General features: G+C 33.5%; 2 protein-coding genes across 2 annotated transcripts in view; one reads left to right on the top strand and one right to left on the bottom strand.

The window, feature by feature from the left end:
* The window catches only part of LOC129918018 (sialin), a 160519-nt gene that overhangs the window by 80493 nt on the left and 61835 nt on the right, over positions 1–18191 (top strand). The gene's annotated exons all lie outside the window — the stretch shown is intronic.
* On the bottom strand, positions 2080–3024 carry LOC129921241 (histone H3.v1-like). The gene has a single exon (XM_056002976.1). It carries the CDS (start codon positions 3022–3024, stop codon positions 2080–2082), a length of 945 nt encoding a protein of 314 aa, XP_055858951.1.

Genomic DNA, 18191 nt, shown 5'->3' with positions numbered 1-18191 from the left:
ATCCTTCCACGGTGTTCCTGTCGGTCTTCTTTGGTACTGGAACAATCCTTGCTGTTTTCCATGCTGCCGGAAAATAGCCGTTGTTTAGGCAGTTGTTGAAGATGACTGTCAACAGGAAGAGGGCGATGTTCGGCAACTTTTTCAAAACAAAGTTGGAAATGCCGTCTGGTCCAGTTGACTTCTTTGAGTTCCCTGTGCTGATGGTCTCATGGATGTCTTCGGTGTTGGTGAATACGCTGTTGTTGATAGGGTTGTGGGCAGGATTTTCCTCGCTGAATGTTGTTATTGATGTCTGGTGTCCTTCAATCACTCTTGCTTCTACTTCCATCATGAATTCCGGGAGATGAACTGGTGGATTGTCCGTGAAATTTCCCTCGAAGTGGTTTGCAAACGCTTCGGCTTTTTCTGATGGGGTGTGTGCTGTTGTTTGTCCATGGCTGATAGAATCTGGGAGTTGTCGTCTTCTTCCTACGATGGCGTTTATCTTCTTAAAGCAGTCTGGTCCAGGTTTGATATCTTGGAGTCTTCTTTGTAGCTGGGAGTCCTGGAAATGTTTAACCGCCCGGTCAAACATAACTTGGGTGCATTTTAGTTCCGAATAGGTCCTTCTGTATTCTTCATTCTCCGTGTTGTAGGTCCGATGTAGTATCCGCTGTAGCTTTTTTCTTAGCCTCTGCCTGTGGTTGTTGATGGCGATGATATTCTCTGGAAGGTTCGAGAATCTATCCCTTGATGTCTGGTTGTCCAAGGTCATGTTGACTGCAGTCTCCAATCCGTGGATCGCTCCGTCAATTTCGGTGTTTGTTAGGTTGGCGATGTTGGTCACTTCAGTAAGTCTTGCCTCGGTGTCATCGCGGAATTGTCTCCAGTTGACTCGATCATACCTGATGTGAAACTCCGGATCAGGTTGAGTGGTCAATATCCTCTGTCTGAGACGAATATCAAGCTCCACAGCAAGATGATCCGAATCCGATGGATGTGTCACACAGCGGTAGTTCTCGAACTGTGAGAGAATGTTGATGAAGCTCGTTGATGCTAAGAAAAAGTCCAGCGTTGATGGTGTCCTCGGGAAGGTGGGTGTTGGTTGCGATACGATGGCCAGTGAATGTCGGTGTGGATTGTTGTCCAGCCAGTCCACGATGGTTTCTCCTTGCTGTGAGCTAATGCTGTCCAGCCATCTGGGGTGCCTGGCGTTGAAGTCTCCTCCAATGATGCAATGGGTGTGCTGGTCTGCGATATCCATAAGTTTTCTGAGATCCTCCTCGATGTTACCTTTAGAAGATGCTCCCTTCATGTAGATAGACATCAGAATCAGGGTTTCTGATTCCGATGTCTTGATGATGACGCAGGTAGCTTCTGTGGCGTTGAGTCCGTTGATTTTCATCTGTTCCCCTTGAAACAGCTTCCTCATTAGTATGGCGGTTCCTCTTCCTCCGTTGCTGGTTTTGTCCTCTCTGAAGATTTGGTATCCCTCTGGGTGATATTTGTTCCTCGTCTGTAAATTAGTTTCCTGTAAGAAAAGAATATCGGGTTTCTTTGACTTTAAAAACAAGTTTAAAGAAACCCGTCTGGTTATGGAGTAAATAGAGTTTACATTGTAGGTTAGTATTTTAAGGGTTTTTAAATACATAATTGGCAGATAAGACGGCCAATTATTAATGTTTTTGCCTTATCGTCAAGGCTTGCATAATTGCTTGGGACTATTTGCTTGGCCTTTTGCACTAAAGTGAAAAGGTCAGCTCCAAATAGCCTTTCAGCATCTGCAAAGACGTCTCCATTATCCTGGGTCTTCGTTGCTGGTTTTGGTGCTGGGGCAGGTTGTTTCTTGGTTGTTGTTGCAGCTGGTGCCTGTTGAGCTGTTTCCTGGGGCTTGGTGGTCTTCGTGGGTTGGCGTCTTTGTGTTGCACGGGCTGCAACGGTGGCAAAGCTCAGTCCTTGTTGAATGGATTCCACTGTTGTCTTCTTCACGGCTTTGGCTTGTTCCACCTTCTTCTCGGCGGCTTTCCTCCTTTCCTCCATTTTCCGTTTTAGGACGGGGCATCCTTTCCAAACTAGCAGGGTGTCCGGTTTTCTGGCAGTTTACGCAGTAAACATTGTCATCCTTCGTGTTGTTCTTCGTCCTTGGGCACTCTCCTGGTAAATGCTGGTCCTTGCATTTGACGCATCTGTACCGCATGCCACAGTTGCTGGCAACATGTCCAAACGCCTGGCAGTTCTTGCACTGGGTGATGGTGGTAGACCTGAATTTTTCCAATGGATTTTCTGGTTCAGGAGTAGTGTTTTCTTGAAGACTGCTGGGATGTCGCAGTCCTTGTCCAGTTCTACAACAAAATTGTTGTACTCGGTTACACGGTTGAGCTCTGCGACATTCAATTTAAAGCAGACAATGGGTGGCATAAGCTTCTCCCTAGATGTTCCTTCCATGGTGGTGGTTGTCCTTGATGTCTTCCGGGTAGTTGCTGCGGCTGAGTCCATTTGGGTTGCTGGGGCTGATGAGGTGGTTGGTACAACTGCGGCTGATGGAGTTGGCGTTGGTGGTGGTGTCGACGGGGTTGGTTTCTTGGCCTCCAATTGCTCAGAAGACATGGCTGCTGGCTTCCTCTTCCTCTTAATTCGAATCACCTTGATAAAGGCAGATTCTGGCTGGGCTTTCGGTGGTTCTTGTCCGGCATCGATCATTTCGGCGTCATTGTTATCCACAATGACTTGTCTGGTTTTGGCGATGTCGTCTAAGTCCTCGAAATCGGACAGTAGAGCTTCTTTTTCCTCCTCTTGTTCTTCTGCTGGCTGTTCTTGATCCTCTAGTTCTCTTGCTGGCTGTTCTTGATCCTCTTCTTCTTGTTGATCGTCATTTTCTTGTTGCTGGTCATCTTCTTCAGTATAGAGCTCATCAAAGGCATTGAGCTTCTCATGTATTTGGAGCAGAAACTCCTTTCCATGAGAAGAAATGCCTTCTCTGACCTTTTTTATGAATTCGTCATAGGTAGCGGCTGCTTCGTCCTTCCGCTTTTCCTTTTTACCCATGTTTATGATGGGTCGGTAATCCTTATTGATGGAAATAATTAAGTTAATCCTAATCGGTAAAATACTTTACGATTAGGGATTAAGTTAATTTGGGTAGTTATCCCTTTTTCTGGTTAATCCGTCCAGGTACCTGGCAGGTAGTCCGGATTTAAATCCCTTTTTTTTGGGGGTTGATTTTAATAATGGTGGTGGTTTTGATAAGTTGTCCGCTTACACGTCCGTTCGCACTGACTTGCTTGTTTGCACTGACTGTATCCGGTCGGTGTCTACGCTGCCCTTTTATACCGGAATCTCGAGACTCGAGAACGTCCTCGAAGGCTCTCGTCCCTGTCTCTCGAAACTTCCTTTCCAGGAAGGGCATTTCATACTTCCAGTCTAGTGGGATATTTTTAGATGTGTTCAGTGGGATATTTTTAGATGTGTTCAGTGGGATATTTTTAGATGTGTTCAGTGGGATATTTTTCTTAATTACTAAAGGTCCGTTCACATTTCTACCTTTGCAGTAGTAGGTAGTGTGTTCAGACTTTTATCTTAAAGTAGTTCAGTAATTCATCGTTACAATATCGTCGGCGTAAAGCAAAATTGTTCTAAGTACATAGGATTCCTTAAGGACTAAGAACATTTTTGCTTTACGCCGACGATATGTACATAAACTGTATGTAATTGAAAATATTTTATAAGAGAGTGTCGGCTGGTTTTGAGATTTCATCTGCACTGGGCACCGATCAGATTGTTCAAATGTGTGTAGACATATAGACATACATATGAGTTGCAGAGTGTTGGTGAAATATGAACATGAGCATAGTGTGCGTATCTGCTTATACATTAAGCCGATGTCGTTGGGCGACATGACGTGTGCGTGCATAAGGCGAGGCGGCCGGCCCATAGACAAGATACTTGTGCGTTCGCTCCGGTGTGCACACAAGTCTGGTGTCTGGTGTGTATGCGTCGCTTAAATCTGTGAAAATTTTGGTAGATGGATAGGTAGGTAAGCAAGTTCTTAGATGAACTTTATTTTTTTGATAGAAACAAGAAAAAAAAGCAGGGTTGTAAAAAATCTTTTTTAAAACAATTATTTACTGCAACTTGATATTGTTTCGCATTAAAAAAATACTATTGCACCATCTTTATTGACAAAAACAATATTTCGCCTTAAAATAAATTGTACCTATTGCAAATAAAAAAAAATCTCCATAGAAAAAACAAATCAATGCAAAGTGTGGGGGTGTGGGCAATAAATAGTTCATTTTTAATATTCGTCTAACAATTTTAGTTGCAATAATTATTTTTACTTGCGATATAGGTACTATAGGGCAAGTTTAGGATTCGTAAAAAAAATCGAACTCGAGATAACAATTTTACATGACATTACGATGATGGAGAATGCCAAAAAAGTGGGTCCGGCAATTCTGTCTGTCTGTCTGTCTGTCTGTTTGTCTCTATCTGGAGCTGCAGCCTAAACGAGTGAAGTGATTTTCTTCAAACTTGGTGGTTAACAGTTTTTGGTGATTCCCTAGAGGGGAAATTGAAATTTTTTTTTTTATGACCAAAACTAAAGGTACCTGCCATATAACGGAAATACAAAAGTTAATTTTTTTCAAAAACGGCTCTAACGATTTTGATTAAAATTTTTGTGTGTAGTACTACACATAATAGCCAACTTTTTAAATAAAAAAAATATTTTTTGTACCGTTATTAACGGTATCTGTCATAGAACGGTTTTTTTCGTTTCTGAATATCTCGTACAACATTAACTCGATTTAAATGAAAATTTTTATACAAAAGTGTGTAAGTAAAGATAATATTAAAATTTTAGAAAATTTTCAAAAAACGCATTTTTGGTTTTTTTTTAAATATTTCAAAATTTTTTTTTGAAAAATCAATTTTTTGAAAACGAATCAATGAAAAATTTTGAAATTTAGTTTTTATGTGTAAATTAATTATTTCTTCAAAATGGCATACCAACTTTTTTTTTGAAAAATGTTAAAAAATTTTTATATATAAAAAATTATTTTTTAAAAAAACGGCTCCTACAATTTTCGAAAATTTTTTTCTAAAAATACCTTTTTATACAAGAAATAAAATGGCATATTTTTTATTTTTTTTAAGATAATTTAAAACGGAGTTTAATTAATTATAAAAACAGATTTAATTTTTTTATACTACTTATGAAATTTCTTCAAAATATCAAATTTTAAATTTCTTGAATGAAAAGCTTTAACATTATAGTTACTTTAAGCATAAGAGCAAGTACGTGCGACCCCAGTCGTGCAATTTATTTTTTAATGAAAATATTTTTCTGCTGTACCTTATACAATTTTTTTTATTGATGCAATTTTTTTCAGTTGCAATAAACGTTTTTTTTCAATTAAATTTTTTTTTTCCAAAAAATATTCTTTTAAATTTAAATTCATTTTTTTACTTGCGGTTTACGATTTACGGAAAAGTTAAGAATTCGTAATAAAATCGAACTCGAGATAACAAAAAGCGAAGATTGGGTCTCGCAATAATATTTACTGTCTGCCTCTATCTCGATCTGTAGCGATTTTCCTACTTGAAAATTGGTAACTAAGAGAGATTCCGTAGAGTGAAAATTTGCTTTAGGACCAAAATAAACCTTTTATAGAAAAGGTCGGGTTTCTCAAAAATTTTTAAATTTTTTTGAAATTTTTTTTAAACATTTAGACTTAATTAAGGATACAATAAAGTGATACCGTATTGGATTAACCCTGAATTGATCAACTTTTTTCATTGATAACACCTGAAAGCTTACCTGAGAATTTTTCTTACTATGTCTGGGGTGCTCGCTGCCCATGGATTCTAGCTGTAAGGGTCTTAAGGCAGTATAGTTGTTTTGTTTTTTTTTTTTTTATAAAAAACAATGAAATAGTACTTGCGCAAGCAGTTCAAAATAAAGAAAGGACTTTTTAAATCATATTCTTTGATTTTTAAAGGTTTCAAGAGAATCATTTTTTCCTAGATAACATTTGAATTCTTATCCTTCGTATTTGCCATTTCTTGTCCTCAATTAATCTTTTGGATGTACGTACATTATTATTTGTTATTCAATTTCCATTAAGAAATTGCCTAAAACCCCTTAAAGCTAGAATCCATGAGCAGCGGGCACCCCAGACATAGTAAGAAAAATTCTCAGGTAAGTTTTCAAGTGTTATCAATGAAAAAAGTTGATCAATTCAGGGTTAATCCAATCAGTATCACTTTATTGTATCCTTAATTAAGTCTAAATGTTTAAAAAATAGTTGACGAATGGTTAATTTTTCATAAATTAATTTATCAACAAATACAGCCATGTAAAAACAAAAAATAAAGAGGTTTCTTAGAAAAAAGTAGTTTTGGTTTTTTGTTAATTTTTCGAAAATCACAAAATATTTTTCAATTTGGTTTTTTGTTTTTGTTTAAAAATGAATAAGTGCATCGAATTTAAAAAACTAAATTAGTACTTAATTACATAAAATTTTGAAAAAAATTACTTTGAAATTTTTTTCCACTTTTTTTTCAAAATGTTTATTATAAAAAATTAATTTTTCAAAAACTGTGCCATAAAATGGCTTTGTTTAAAATATTTGTAAAAGACTAGGGTTTTGGGTTTACAAAAAGATATAACACGTTATTATTAGTATAACCTTTGATTTTTAATATTTTTTTTCCAAAATAAGTCAATTTTTTTTTAAATTGCCCCTCCCAGCTAAACGAAGGGGAATAGACCCTCCCTCCCTCTTATACAATGTTTTTCTTGTCTCGACCTAACCTACACGCTCTAGCTTTTTGGCACATTACTCCTGAGTCACCCTGTATAAATCACTCTTGTATGCATATAATATAAGAATATTGCGCGAAAAAAATATTGTTGATTAATGTACTTAGTAGCTGATGCAGAATCAATAAAGGTTATGTATTAAATTATCATCTGAATTAAATTGATTAGTGAAGTAACTAAATCATTTTTTATGGTTTAGGTATCTTATAATAATTTTCATAATTTTATGGGTTTAAATTTCACTGTAATTGCTCACTACGTGACCTTTCTTCTATACCTACTAAATATTAAAAGAAATGAAAGATAAGTTCAAAATTCTGAGTTTGGGGACCAGTTTCTCAAATACACTGCTTTCAATTTCCGTATACCTACTTGATTTTGAAATTTGTCAATTTGTTAGAAAATTGCTTCTGCCGCTTTAATAATGTCTTCAAATAACTCAGGCAATCTTTTCATATCATTTAGGAATTTTTTTTTTGAAAAAAAAAAACCAACAAAACACAAATTAAAGTCTTAAGTAATTTAAATTTTAAAAGCAAAACGGAAGCAGTGCAATTTTTCAAGCAATTTTTCATAGAGATAAGAGTATTTTTAAATTACCGACGTTTGTAAGAAAAGATCATGAATATCGGATCTGTTTCCGCCCTTTACAACATTTTTTAGCTTCAGTTACTCCACTAAATATTTTTATTGTTAAATTAGTAATTTTCTTAACTCTACACAAACGAAACAACACAAAATTAGAATGTGTAATTCCTTAAGTTTATCTACAAGACATGAAAAATAAAAGAACTAAATAAAGGAGGAATTTATTTCCTTTTTTTCCAATTTAGTAGGTAGTAGTAAGGTATTTAATTTGGTTCTACAATATGGATGAAAGACAAACCAGCCATGTGCATGTTCTCCGTTTCCGCTGTTCTTGATTTATAGATAACACTGGTCAACAAGGTTTTTGTTACAGACACCAAGATATACTTTTCTATAGGTTTTTTGGGTGCTGAGCTCGAATCCGAAGTCAAAAAAATTTTATCACATCACGTTTTTGAGATAATCCCGTTAGAATATCGAGGTTATTTCTTAGCATTTGTTTATTTGTTATAAATAAATTTGTAACGGCTTCTAAAAGAACTAAATCTTGTCTTTATAAATCCGTTAAATCTCTTAAATATCTCTTTTCTTCGTCGAGAAATGTTTGTAGTATTGTAATTTTTTTTGTATGCAGCGGTTCCCCTTTTTCATTTTACCACCCGGGCCCTTTTGCCCCAGTCCGACTTGTTTCACCTACCTAATTAGATACTCATGATTTCATACCCCAGTTCAACTAGACAAAAAAAAACACAAACCAAATCAATGCGCAAACAAATAAAACTGTGCATGCATTCTTTTTTCCTTGATTTCCAAAAAATATCCCAAAACCAGATCTCATTTGTATATTCCTAACCCTATCTTATCCTATGAAAAAATATTAAAGAACAAAATTTCATTCATTGATCAGGTAGGTAGTACTAGGTACCTACCTACTTTCTTAAAATGCATTCACAATCCTTTTGCATACCTACACACAATTACTCAATTACTCAATCGCGCCATCCAAGGAAACAAAAATAAAACAAAACTGCAAAAAAAAAAACAAACAAACAAAAAACCAACCCAAATATGTATGTAGATACTAGTACATATTCCTTATTCTTTCTTTCTCTTCTAATAGATCTTTTGTCATTAGGTACTGAACTACTGAGTAAGTTTTTTGTGTTGTTTTTTAATGAATCGTTCTCATTGAGGCAGACTGACCAGCGTCAACCGTATATTCTTTTGATAGAAAGAAACAAAAACGTGCGCCAGGACGACTCGATACTCGAGCTATAAGGTCTACTTCTATGGACAGAAAAAAAAAAACACAAATATGTGCACAACGGTCTTGAGTTGTAATCGTATCTGAGTACTATTTTACTTTGTGCTCTTATACTTCAAATACGAGGATTTTCCGTTTGCCTTTCCATTTTTTTAATTGACAAACAATATTGCAACACCACAGATCACCTCATATTTTTATTCCTCATCTCGACCTGAACCTAGCTTATGAAATAAATATTAGAGAAAAAAATGCATTTATTGCTCAGGTTTTTATTTTTAAATACGTCCACAATCCATCTGCACACACACAGCTCTATTTTTCTTCCAAAAATCCCGCCTTAAAAAAGAAACAGTTAAAGCGCGATTTTGCAATGCAAAAACACAACAAGAATACAAGAACAAATTTCAGAGATACAGAAAAATAACGATTCCAACTCAAGAGACAAGACCGTTATGCCCATGATTTTTTTTTCTTTTCTATCCATACAAAAAGATCTTCTCGCTCTGTCTGAGGCAGAGCCGTGAAAACACATGATACTCACTCTCGAAGACCACGTAAAAGAGAATCAGAGAATAAATAATCAAAATTCCAAAGAGAAATAAAAGCATTTTAAAATTTCTCAAATTTTGTATTAAAAAGAGCTTTTTTAAAAGCTCTTCAAAGTGGTGATTTTCAGTTTCATATGTCACTTTTTTCTATGAAGATGAGATATCTGTATATAATTATTTGTGCTATAAGCCTTGTACGCATATCGAGTTAAAATTTAGCTCCCATACAAAATTCTCTTTAAAATTTAGCCAAGCTAAAATTTATGGATTTAACAACTTCACATTTTCTCTGTCGCAATAGTTAAAACAAAACCAAAAAGAAATTTTCGTTTTTAAATTGGGAATTTTTGAAGATTATCCCTTGAACTAGCAGTCAATATATAATACGTCCATGTTTTTATCAATACCCGTTTTTTACGTTTATGTGCGTCAAAAAAAAAAAAATAAATAATTGGTGGCAGCACTGTCTAATTACATTTAATTTTCAAAAATGGCTGTTATACAGACGAAATCTTAAAAACTCTGAGCCGTTGCTACCTTTATCGGACTGCAAATACTAATAAGCGTGGAAGACCTTCATTCGATCTTTGGAACAATATAAGCAGCAAAAAAAAGAAAGGATACGTTGCCATAATGCGTCTCAAGACACACGGTTAGATCAATCAAATCATCTACCTGTTTGGACAACAAGACAGCGGTGTAAAGTCCTAGAGTGATTGGAAAATCTTTACTTGAATGACGAAAATGTAAATTACACCTTTGCCTCAATGATAAAAGAAATTGTTTCATATAACTCCATACTTCATAATTTAATAAATATGTTATATATTTAATTTAAAATTTTTCTTTTCGTTTTCTGCTCCAAACCGCCAAATATGATCCAAACCGGAAAAACCAAAATTTTCCAATGGGCGTCATCCAATGCCCATAAAACACTTTCAGAAGCATCCGGGAGCATTCCGGACGACCAATCGAAAACGACATAAGCAAACCTTGTTTTCTGTTTATCATGAGGTCTCTTCATTGTTTTCCCGCTCCAGGGTACTCCGAGTCATGTCAATCAACTGTCAAAAAAATCAGAGTTTCTCGGACACCTCACCTCAGAACTTTAGTTTCATCAGCTGATTTCTGTTTTGACATATTTTTACTTTTATTTATTTAGTTTCTTACTTGATGAATTTCACAAATCATATCATAAATTTTGTATCCACAAACGACTAATCACTTTTCGCACTCCAAACAATTATTGTTCTTAAATGACAACAGCTGATTTGAAAAAACATTAAAAATCAAAAATAACCTGTTATACCTTTTTGTAAAGTTAAAACCTAGTCTTTTACAAAAAAATTAAGTTAAGCCATTTTATACCATAGTTTTTGAAAAATTAATTTTCAAAATCTAAATTTTGAAAAAAAATTTGTAAAACAAAATTTTAAACTTTTTTTTTCAAAATTTTATGTAATTAAGTACCTACTTATTTATGTTTTAAAATTCAATGTTCTTATTTATTTTTAAACAAAATTTTTATAAAAGACTAAGTTTAGCTTTACATAAAAGTATAACACGGTATTGTAGGTATAACCGTTGATTTTTAATTTTTTTTTTTCCAAATTAAGTACATTTTTTTAAATTGACCCCCCTGCTAAAAGAGGGGGAATAGACCCCCCCCTCCAATACGATTTTTTTCTTGCCTCGATCCAACCTACACGCTCTAGCTTTTTGGCACATTACTCCTGAATCACCCTGTATATGGACTGTTAGAAGCCAGCTCAGCGCGCAGGTTGGTTTCCCTTGGATCTTGCCGATACTAGTGCCTTAACCAAAAGCGGAGAATAGGTGCAACATTTTTGACAATAAAATATTCGCGCTCATTATTTTTTTGTCAGTGTCATCAAAACAAAATCGTTTCTTTTGTATTTTATTCACAATTATTACCTAAATTACATTAATGTTAGGATTTAAAAAAACTACGGCAATAGTTCAAGTTCAAGTGATTCCTATGAGGATGAGGATGCATCAGCCGAAATGCACCTTAAACCAGTGGTGAAGCAAACAAATTCTGTGTCAATCTCTAGCTGTTCGTGCTGCTCGCGAGGTGATACTCCATGGTGCGGTTCCCCGTAAAGTTAATCCAACCACAAAAGAAGTTCTCTACAGTTCAAAGTTTCAAATTTCAATCAGCTGACACGAAAAATGAAGTTGCATCAAGAAAACAAATAAATGTAATTTGAGCAAAACAAATAGTTCCATTGTAAGTTTTGCTCTCACTACAAATTTTTTGAGTCATTTATAATCCCATAACTCCTGAATCCTGGATTAATGTATCCATTTTGTTAACTATTTAACTATTTTTTAACTATTTTCATAGTTTAAATCGAGATAACTATTTTTAATAGTTAAAAATAGTTTTTTGTCAATCGAAGCATTTTTAAAATTAACTGTCAAATAGTCAATTTTAATTATTAGAATAGTTATTTTTGACTATTTAAATAGTCAGATGGAAGGAGAGGGGCTATGGGACTATATGAAACACATTTTTCTTACAGGGGAGGGGGTAATATATCTCCCCCCGCTTACGGAAGGTGAAATTATATAAAAAAAAACACAAAAAATGAAAAACAAATTATTAATTAGTTTTTTTTTTAATTTAGAATTGTTTTTTTATACAACGTCCTCATACGCCAAAATAAAGTCTCGCGGAATTTGGTAGCTTGCTCTTCCTTTTCATAAATGATTTTTGTTTCACCGAAAAAATAGTTAGTAAAGAACAATTAATAATAATTTATTAAAATAATAATTTCTTACTTTTATTTGGAGCAACACCCTGAAAAAAAATAATTGTATTATTTGACACTGGTTTTCCTCGAAAATAGAGATTTTTTTTAAAAGAATGGAACGACAGGTGTAATTCTTCTTAAACAAAACTCTCCATTTTTGTGCCACACGTATTGAAATTTTTCCTCTCACTGGCAAGCTTCTACAAGATAGATTTCCGTAACTATACAAAATAGTTACTTTAAACTATTTTACTGTGGCATGTGATCATTATAATAGTTATTTCTAACTACAAGGATAATAGTTAGGATGACTATTTTAACAGTTACCTAATTACTACGGAAAATAGTAAATTTCAACTATTTTAATAGTTATTTTTAACTATTTTGTTTTGTCATGTGACTTATACTTATATAATAGTCATTTTTAACTATTTTGTAACTGTTTTCAGTTCAAAAATAGTTATTCGCAAAATTTAATTGATTTCTACAAAGTGACGATTAGTCTATTGAATAGACCCTTTTGAATGGAACAAATTCGTTCAAATCCATTGGTGCATTTCTGAGAAAACGGCAACACTGATCGGTTTTCAGTTTTTTTGATTTAACTCGAAAACCAAGCCTAATGGCTTGAACCAAATGGTTCAAGGCCACTTTTCATAGCAAATTAAATTTTCTATCAAGTTAAGGTGGTAAAAAAATTTTAAAAATAAGTTTTGAACAAAATTCTAACCTAAAATCAATAAAAAAAAAGTTAAAAAATTGAGGATTTTATTTTTTTTACTAAATCAGGGGGCATTTGGTGTATGAACCTGACACGTCTAAACTTTGTACTAAAAAAATGAAGTAGAGGTAAAATCCTTTGATAATATGCAACTTTAATTTTTTTTTCTGTCAGGAAACAACAAAAATGTACCTCTTCAAAAATAGCACTTTTTCTTTATTTTTTAGTTGAAAGCAAGTTTTTAAAATTCGATAAAAACGTAGTAATTGGTTAGTTCTAGACTTTTAAAGTAAACAGATCTCGAGGGATTGAATAAATATAAGCCAGGTATTACAAACAAAAAATTTTGATTGCATCCGTATGGCCTTGTGTGCAATTTTGCATATGTGTATTTTTATAAATACGGATCGAATGGATGGACGCACAGTCATTAGCTTTGGTTTTTTGCATAGAAGATTATTAAATACCAACTCTTTTACTGTTTTCAATGGCCTGAAAAACATTTCTTGTAAAATCAATGACCAACGTGAAGTTTCTCTTAAAAAACGAAATAAATACTCAAATGAGTTTCAAATAAAACAGCCCAAATTTTTTTCATGGAACGTGTTGGTGTGTATGTCCTTATCGTAAATGTCAATATGTTGGGATGATAGGACATCGGGAACAGCCGCCATCTTGGAAAAGAGGTCGGCGCCGTTTTTATTTCATAGCTCCATTTTTACTCTTTTAAACCAAAAATGTCCAAATATACAGACTTATTCACAATTAAATTATGTAAAAAATGGTATACAAATGAATTCCGTGAGTTAATGAAATTCAATTTTATAGTCGGTTAAAGTCCGGGTTTGTCTCGCAAGGTAAGGACAAAATTACATTTTTCAAATATGTATCTGAAGAACTTTTGATTTGTTTGGAATTTTCTTCAAGAATGAATTATAGCACTTTTAATTACACTGTGCAAGTCGAAATTCTTGATAGGCGCGCGAATAACTATTTCGCCCTATTTCGGACCCGAGAAATCCATTGGCATCATTCGTTTTTCGATTTATCGGTACGACTTCGAACAAAATTTTGTTTGAAAGTTTTTTCAATTATTTTGAGAGTTTCCCACTGTTTTTAGTCATTTTTCAATAAAAAACAATGTTTATATTGCTAATTATTCTGCTCAAACGTTATTTGCTACCAGTAGAAAGACATTATAAACAATTTTGAACAATTTATTTGAAATTTTAGTGATTTTTTTTTTTTATTAAAAAAAATTGAAATTTTTTACATTGTTTATCTTTTTTCGCTGTTTTTGTTCTCTTTGCACAAATACATTCCATTAAAAATTTATTTAACTGTTAATTTAGTGTTGGTTAAACTTCGACAGTCTATCGATAGCATCGATAACAAAAAACATCGATACTTAACAAAACTATCGATAGTTTAATACTTCGAAATTATTTTACCACAAGGAATGTTCCTAAGCATAAAAAAAAAGGCACGAGTAGGCTAGGGTGTCCATTTGGGAGCTTTCTAAAAAGAGAACATTTTACACTCGAAATGTCAAAAAAAGACGACTTTCTCTAGAAGGGTTAAGCCAGAACTATAATTGGCGGATGGAGTCGGATGCTAATGTCAATTGTTGTTGTATTTCCATAAGTTTCCATCCGACGAGTGCGCTCGCAACCGCACTCGTCGGATGGAAACTTATGGAAATACAACAACAATTGACATTAGCATCCGACTCCATCCGCCAATTATAGTTCTGGCTTTATAAGCGCGATGCACAGAAAGCATATTAAATAAATTTATGTAAAATGTGTTATTATTTAAAGGCCGATATACATCCTTCCAGGTAAAATATTAAGTGGCCCAATATCTTTAAATGAGGCTTATATATTGTATTAACAATCCTATTAATTTGACCCTTTTATGACAAACTGCATAGTTATTTTCATACTTTTACTTATGCACCTCACTCCTTCAAAAAATTAATTTGTAAGGAAATTCAATAAAAAATAAAAGGAAGCTCTCTTAGTGTTTCAAGAAAATTGAATATTCCATGGTAAATATAGGAAAATTTTTGTTTATTTTTGGTTCTCATACTATGTATGACATTTATATGCATTTAAAAAATGTGCATACATTTTCCATCTGATGCAATGGTACCATTTCAAAAGTGTCCTGTCTCGCTAAAAAAACACGCTTTTACCTGAAATATTTTGGTGAATATATTTTATTATTTTTTTCTATGAAACGTCCATAAAAAATTTCATCAGCCTACCACTTATTGGTAATATTCTGATTCTTATTCTTTAAGTAAGAGACTATTCATCAAGAGTCCAATGATTTTTATAAGATGATGGTCGAGACATTTTGGTATTGATTTTAATCGATTGGACGTTATAAAATACCTCGAAATCTTGTATCATATTAACAAAAATGTTTCATTACCTATCCTATGATATGCAACATATCGAGTGCAACACAGAAAATCTCTTGTGTCTAACCTTCCGGATGGAATATAAGGTGGCTCAATATCTCAAAATAAATCTTAAATTGAGTACTACCAATGATGTAAATTTCATGCTTTTATCACAAAGTGCACGATTGATCTGTTTTTTTTTTTTTTAATGCTAAGCCGCCTCACTAGTTTAGGTAAATAAAAAAAGAGATTTAAAAGAGGAAATTTGAAAAATAGAGAACAAAAAAAGAATTTTATGAAAAAAGAGAGTGCGAAAAAGATCAGAGTTGAAAAAGGAGAACATGTTCTCTTTAAAAGAGATGTTCTGGCAACCCTAGAGTAGGCACACTAGAAATAATTTAAAAAGTAGCTAGCCCATATGGCTTTATGTTTTATATAAAACTATGTCCTACAAGAGCAAACTTATTTCGCTGTAACTCTGAAAGTATGGTGAGCAAAATATTTAAAAAAAAACACTTACGATGAAAAAAAACGAGTTTAATGTTTTCAAATAACGGTTTTTTATTTGCATTAACATTTTACCTTATATTTCTGTTCTGCTTCTATTTCTCTTATCATTTCTAGTGATAAAAGTTCTTCGATATGTGGCTTATTGGCAGATGGTTGGAGTAATGCGGGCAGGGGGTTAGGATCCGTCTTTTCAGATGCTGAGAACTTATACTGTTCTACTCGGATGGTTGCGTTACTAAAATCAATTATGTAAGTTCCGTTGAGTGGAATTTCTTTCTCATTGACTTCAATAGTGTTATCGAACTGATTTAGTAAGATGATTCCGGGTGTGATTTCTTCTATGGAAGGGACGTGTTGATTGTTTACGTAGTTGCATGAAGGTTTTTCGCTTGATAGTAAATGGTGTTGTGCTCTCTTCCATACCTACCAGAGGAAATCGTCGTGCGTTGAACTCAGCACACTTCAATTGTAATGTTCACTTTGATTGTCCATTCGGATATTGTTTTGGGTCAATCAAAGTGCAATAAGACAATAATTGAATTGTGCTGACTCTTTAAACGTGCCGACGATTATCCACTGAGGAAGTTGGGCTCGCGACGATCGGAATGACAAGACAAGGTGAGTCTCATTCAATACGTAAACCAGTAGAGTTGTTTAAATATTAATCCCTGCGAATTCCCATAATATAACATCTTTCGATTGTTATAACATTGGCGCAGTCGGTCCGCGAACCTTTAAATCGCAAAAAAAAAAAAAAAAAAAAAAAAAAAAAAAAATCAATAAAATAATAAAAACAAAATAAAAATAACCAATAACTTTGTGTTGTGTCGACTTTTGGAAATTTAAAGTGATCACAGTGAATCATAGTTTTTTGCTTTTTCGAAAGAAAATAATTAATTAAATTCAAAGTGCAACATCAATTGGAATACGAAACCACAGTTGACAACGACTACACTATATTTATGTATGTACGTATGTCAATAAGCAGGTAAGTATATTTCGTTTTTATTTTTGTTTTGAATCGTTTTCGTTTTTTTTCACTTTTTGTTTTTTGCTTGAATTGTTTTATTATTACGGCCAGTATACGTTAATTTTAGTTAATGTAGGTCAGTTTAAAACTTCGAGTTCGGGATAAGCAAATTAAATAAATACCTACGTTATATTGTTTGACTCCAAGTGACTAGTTTTTTTTTATGATTAACATAATCATGTGTCACACGACAAAAAGTGAAAAGGTTACAGCATGTGTAACCAAAGATTGGCAGACATTTCTTCCTCGAAAGGAGATTAATGTAAAAAAATTCTCAGAGAAAGTGGTTTGTAAATTCTGTAAGAAAACAAACCACAAAAGTGCTTATTGCAGGTTTAAGAGAAATACTTCTTTCCACAATACCTGTAAGGCACATGGACAACCTCAAAGAACACTTTCGTTACCCAAAGGTCAATTGGAAGCGGAAAACCCGCAAAAGAATAGGGTACGATGCGATTGGTGTTCTAGGGTTGGACACTCTGAGAATGAGTGTAGATGTAAAAGACGATACTTTGTAAAATATGATTGGGTCAAAAACCCAACTTTACCAAAAATCAAACAAATCGTTCCTTATCCATCCACTCAAATTACCAAATCTGCCAAAACGTCAATCCCCGTTGTTAAAACAAACAAAATTTATTATTTTCAAATACCTTCAGTTTTTAACTACATTTTTTTCATTTCACAATTGTTAGTATTTACTAAATGTTTCGATATGATTTATGAATTTTATTCAAAAATTCATAAAATCATCATCGAAGTGAAAAGTAAATTTAACAATAAAGAATCCAAGAAAAAAATGTATATTAAACTGCCATTTCCAAATGCTAAGAGAGGTAAAATTTTTGTTTTAATAGACGAAAATGAAAAAGCAAGCTTTTTAGTAAGTAGTGCATTAAAAAATAATGTAAAAATACGAACTAAAGAAAAATGTAAAATAAAATTAGCTTCTGAAGGGATTGGCGAAACTTTAGGTTCAATTCGGTCGAGTTTGAAGCGAAAAATAAAATTAAATTGGAATATAATAGATGGCCTAAATAACATACCCGCCGATGGTATAATAGGCAGGGATATTCTTGGGAACCATGCTATAATTGACTCTGTTACCAAAACACTAAAATTTTTGGATAACAACAGAAAGCTGGTATCACAGTTTCCCCTTATATATCCGTTTACTTCAAATAGAAAAAGTACCGAATTTCCAAGAACCTCTTCAAGACAAATAAAAAAACAGGAGTCACAAATTAAGTGAAACGAGGGTTTCTTCCCCTAAAAAAATGTTTTCAGTGGATAATGTCCTAAACTTAATCTCTAACATATTTTCTAAAAAATATAAACGAGAAAAAGACGACTCTTTTGATCGAAGTCACATCCTCTTAGTGAAAAATATAAGAAGTTCTGTGAACAACGACAATCAAAAATTGAGATCAGTCAATCAATCAAGAGGCTTATGTCCGTGGGTACGCAAAGCATAACCACTTAAACTAAATCCTGTAAATCCTGTCTTGAGTTTTAAACTAGATAGTACTACAAACTTA

This window comes from Episyrphus balteatus, chromosome 1 (genome assembly GCF_945859705.1).
Source record: "Episyrphus balteatus chromosome 1, idEpiBalt1.1, whole genome shotgun sequence".
Taxonomy (NCBI): Eukaryota; Metazoa; Arthropoda; class Insecta; order Diptera; family Syrphidae; genus Episyrphus; species Episyrphus balteatus.
This window is presented reverse-complemented; position numbering and strand designations above follow the sequence as displayed.

Bases quoted from the DNA above. Each gene is read 5' to 3' on its own strand.
- LOC129921241 (XM_056002976.1), bottom strand. From the start codon at position 3,024: ATGGGTAAAAAGGAAAAGCGGAAGGACGAAGCAGCCGCTACCTATGAC.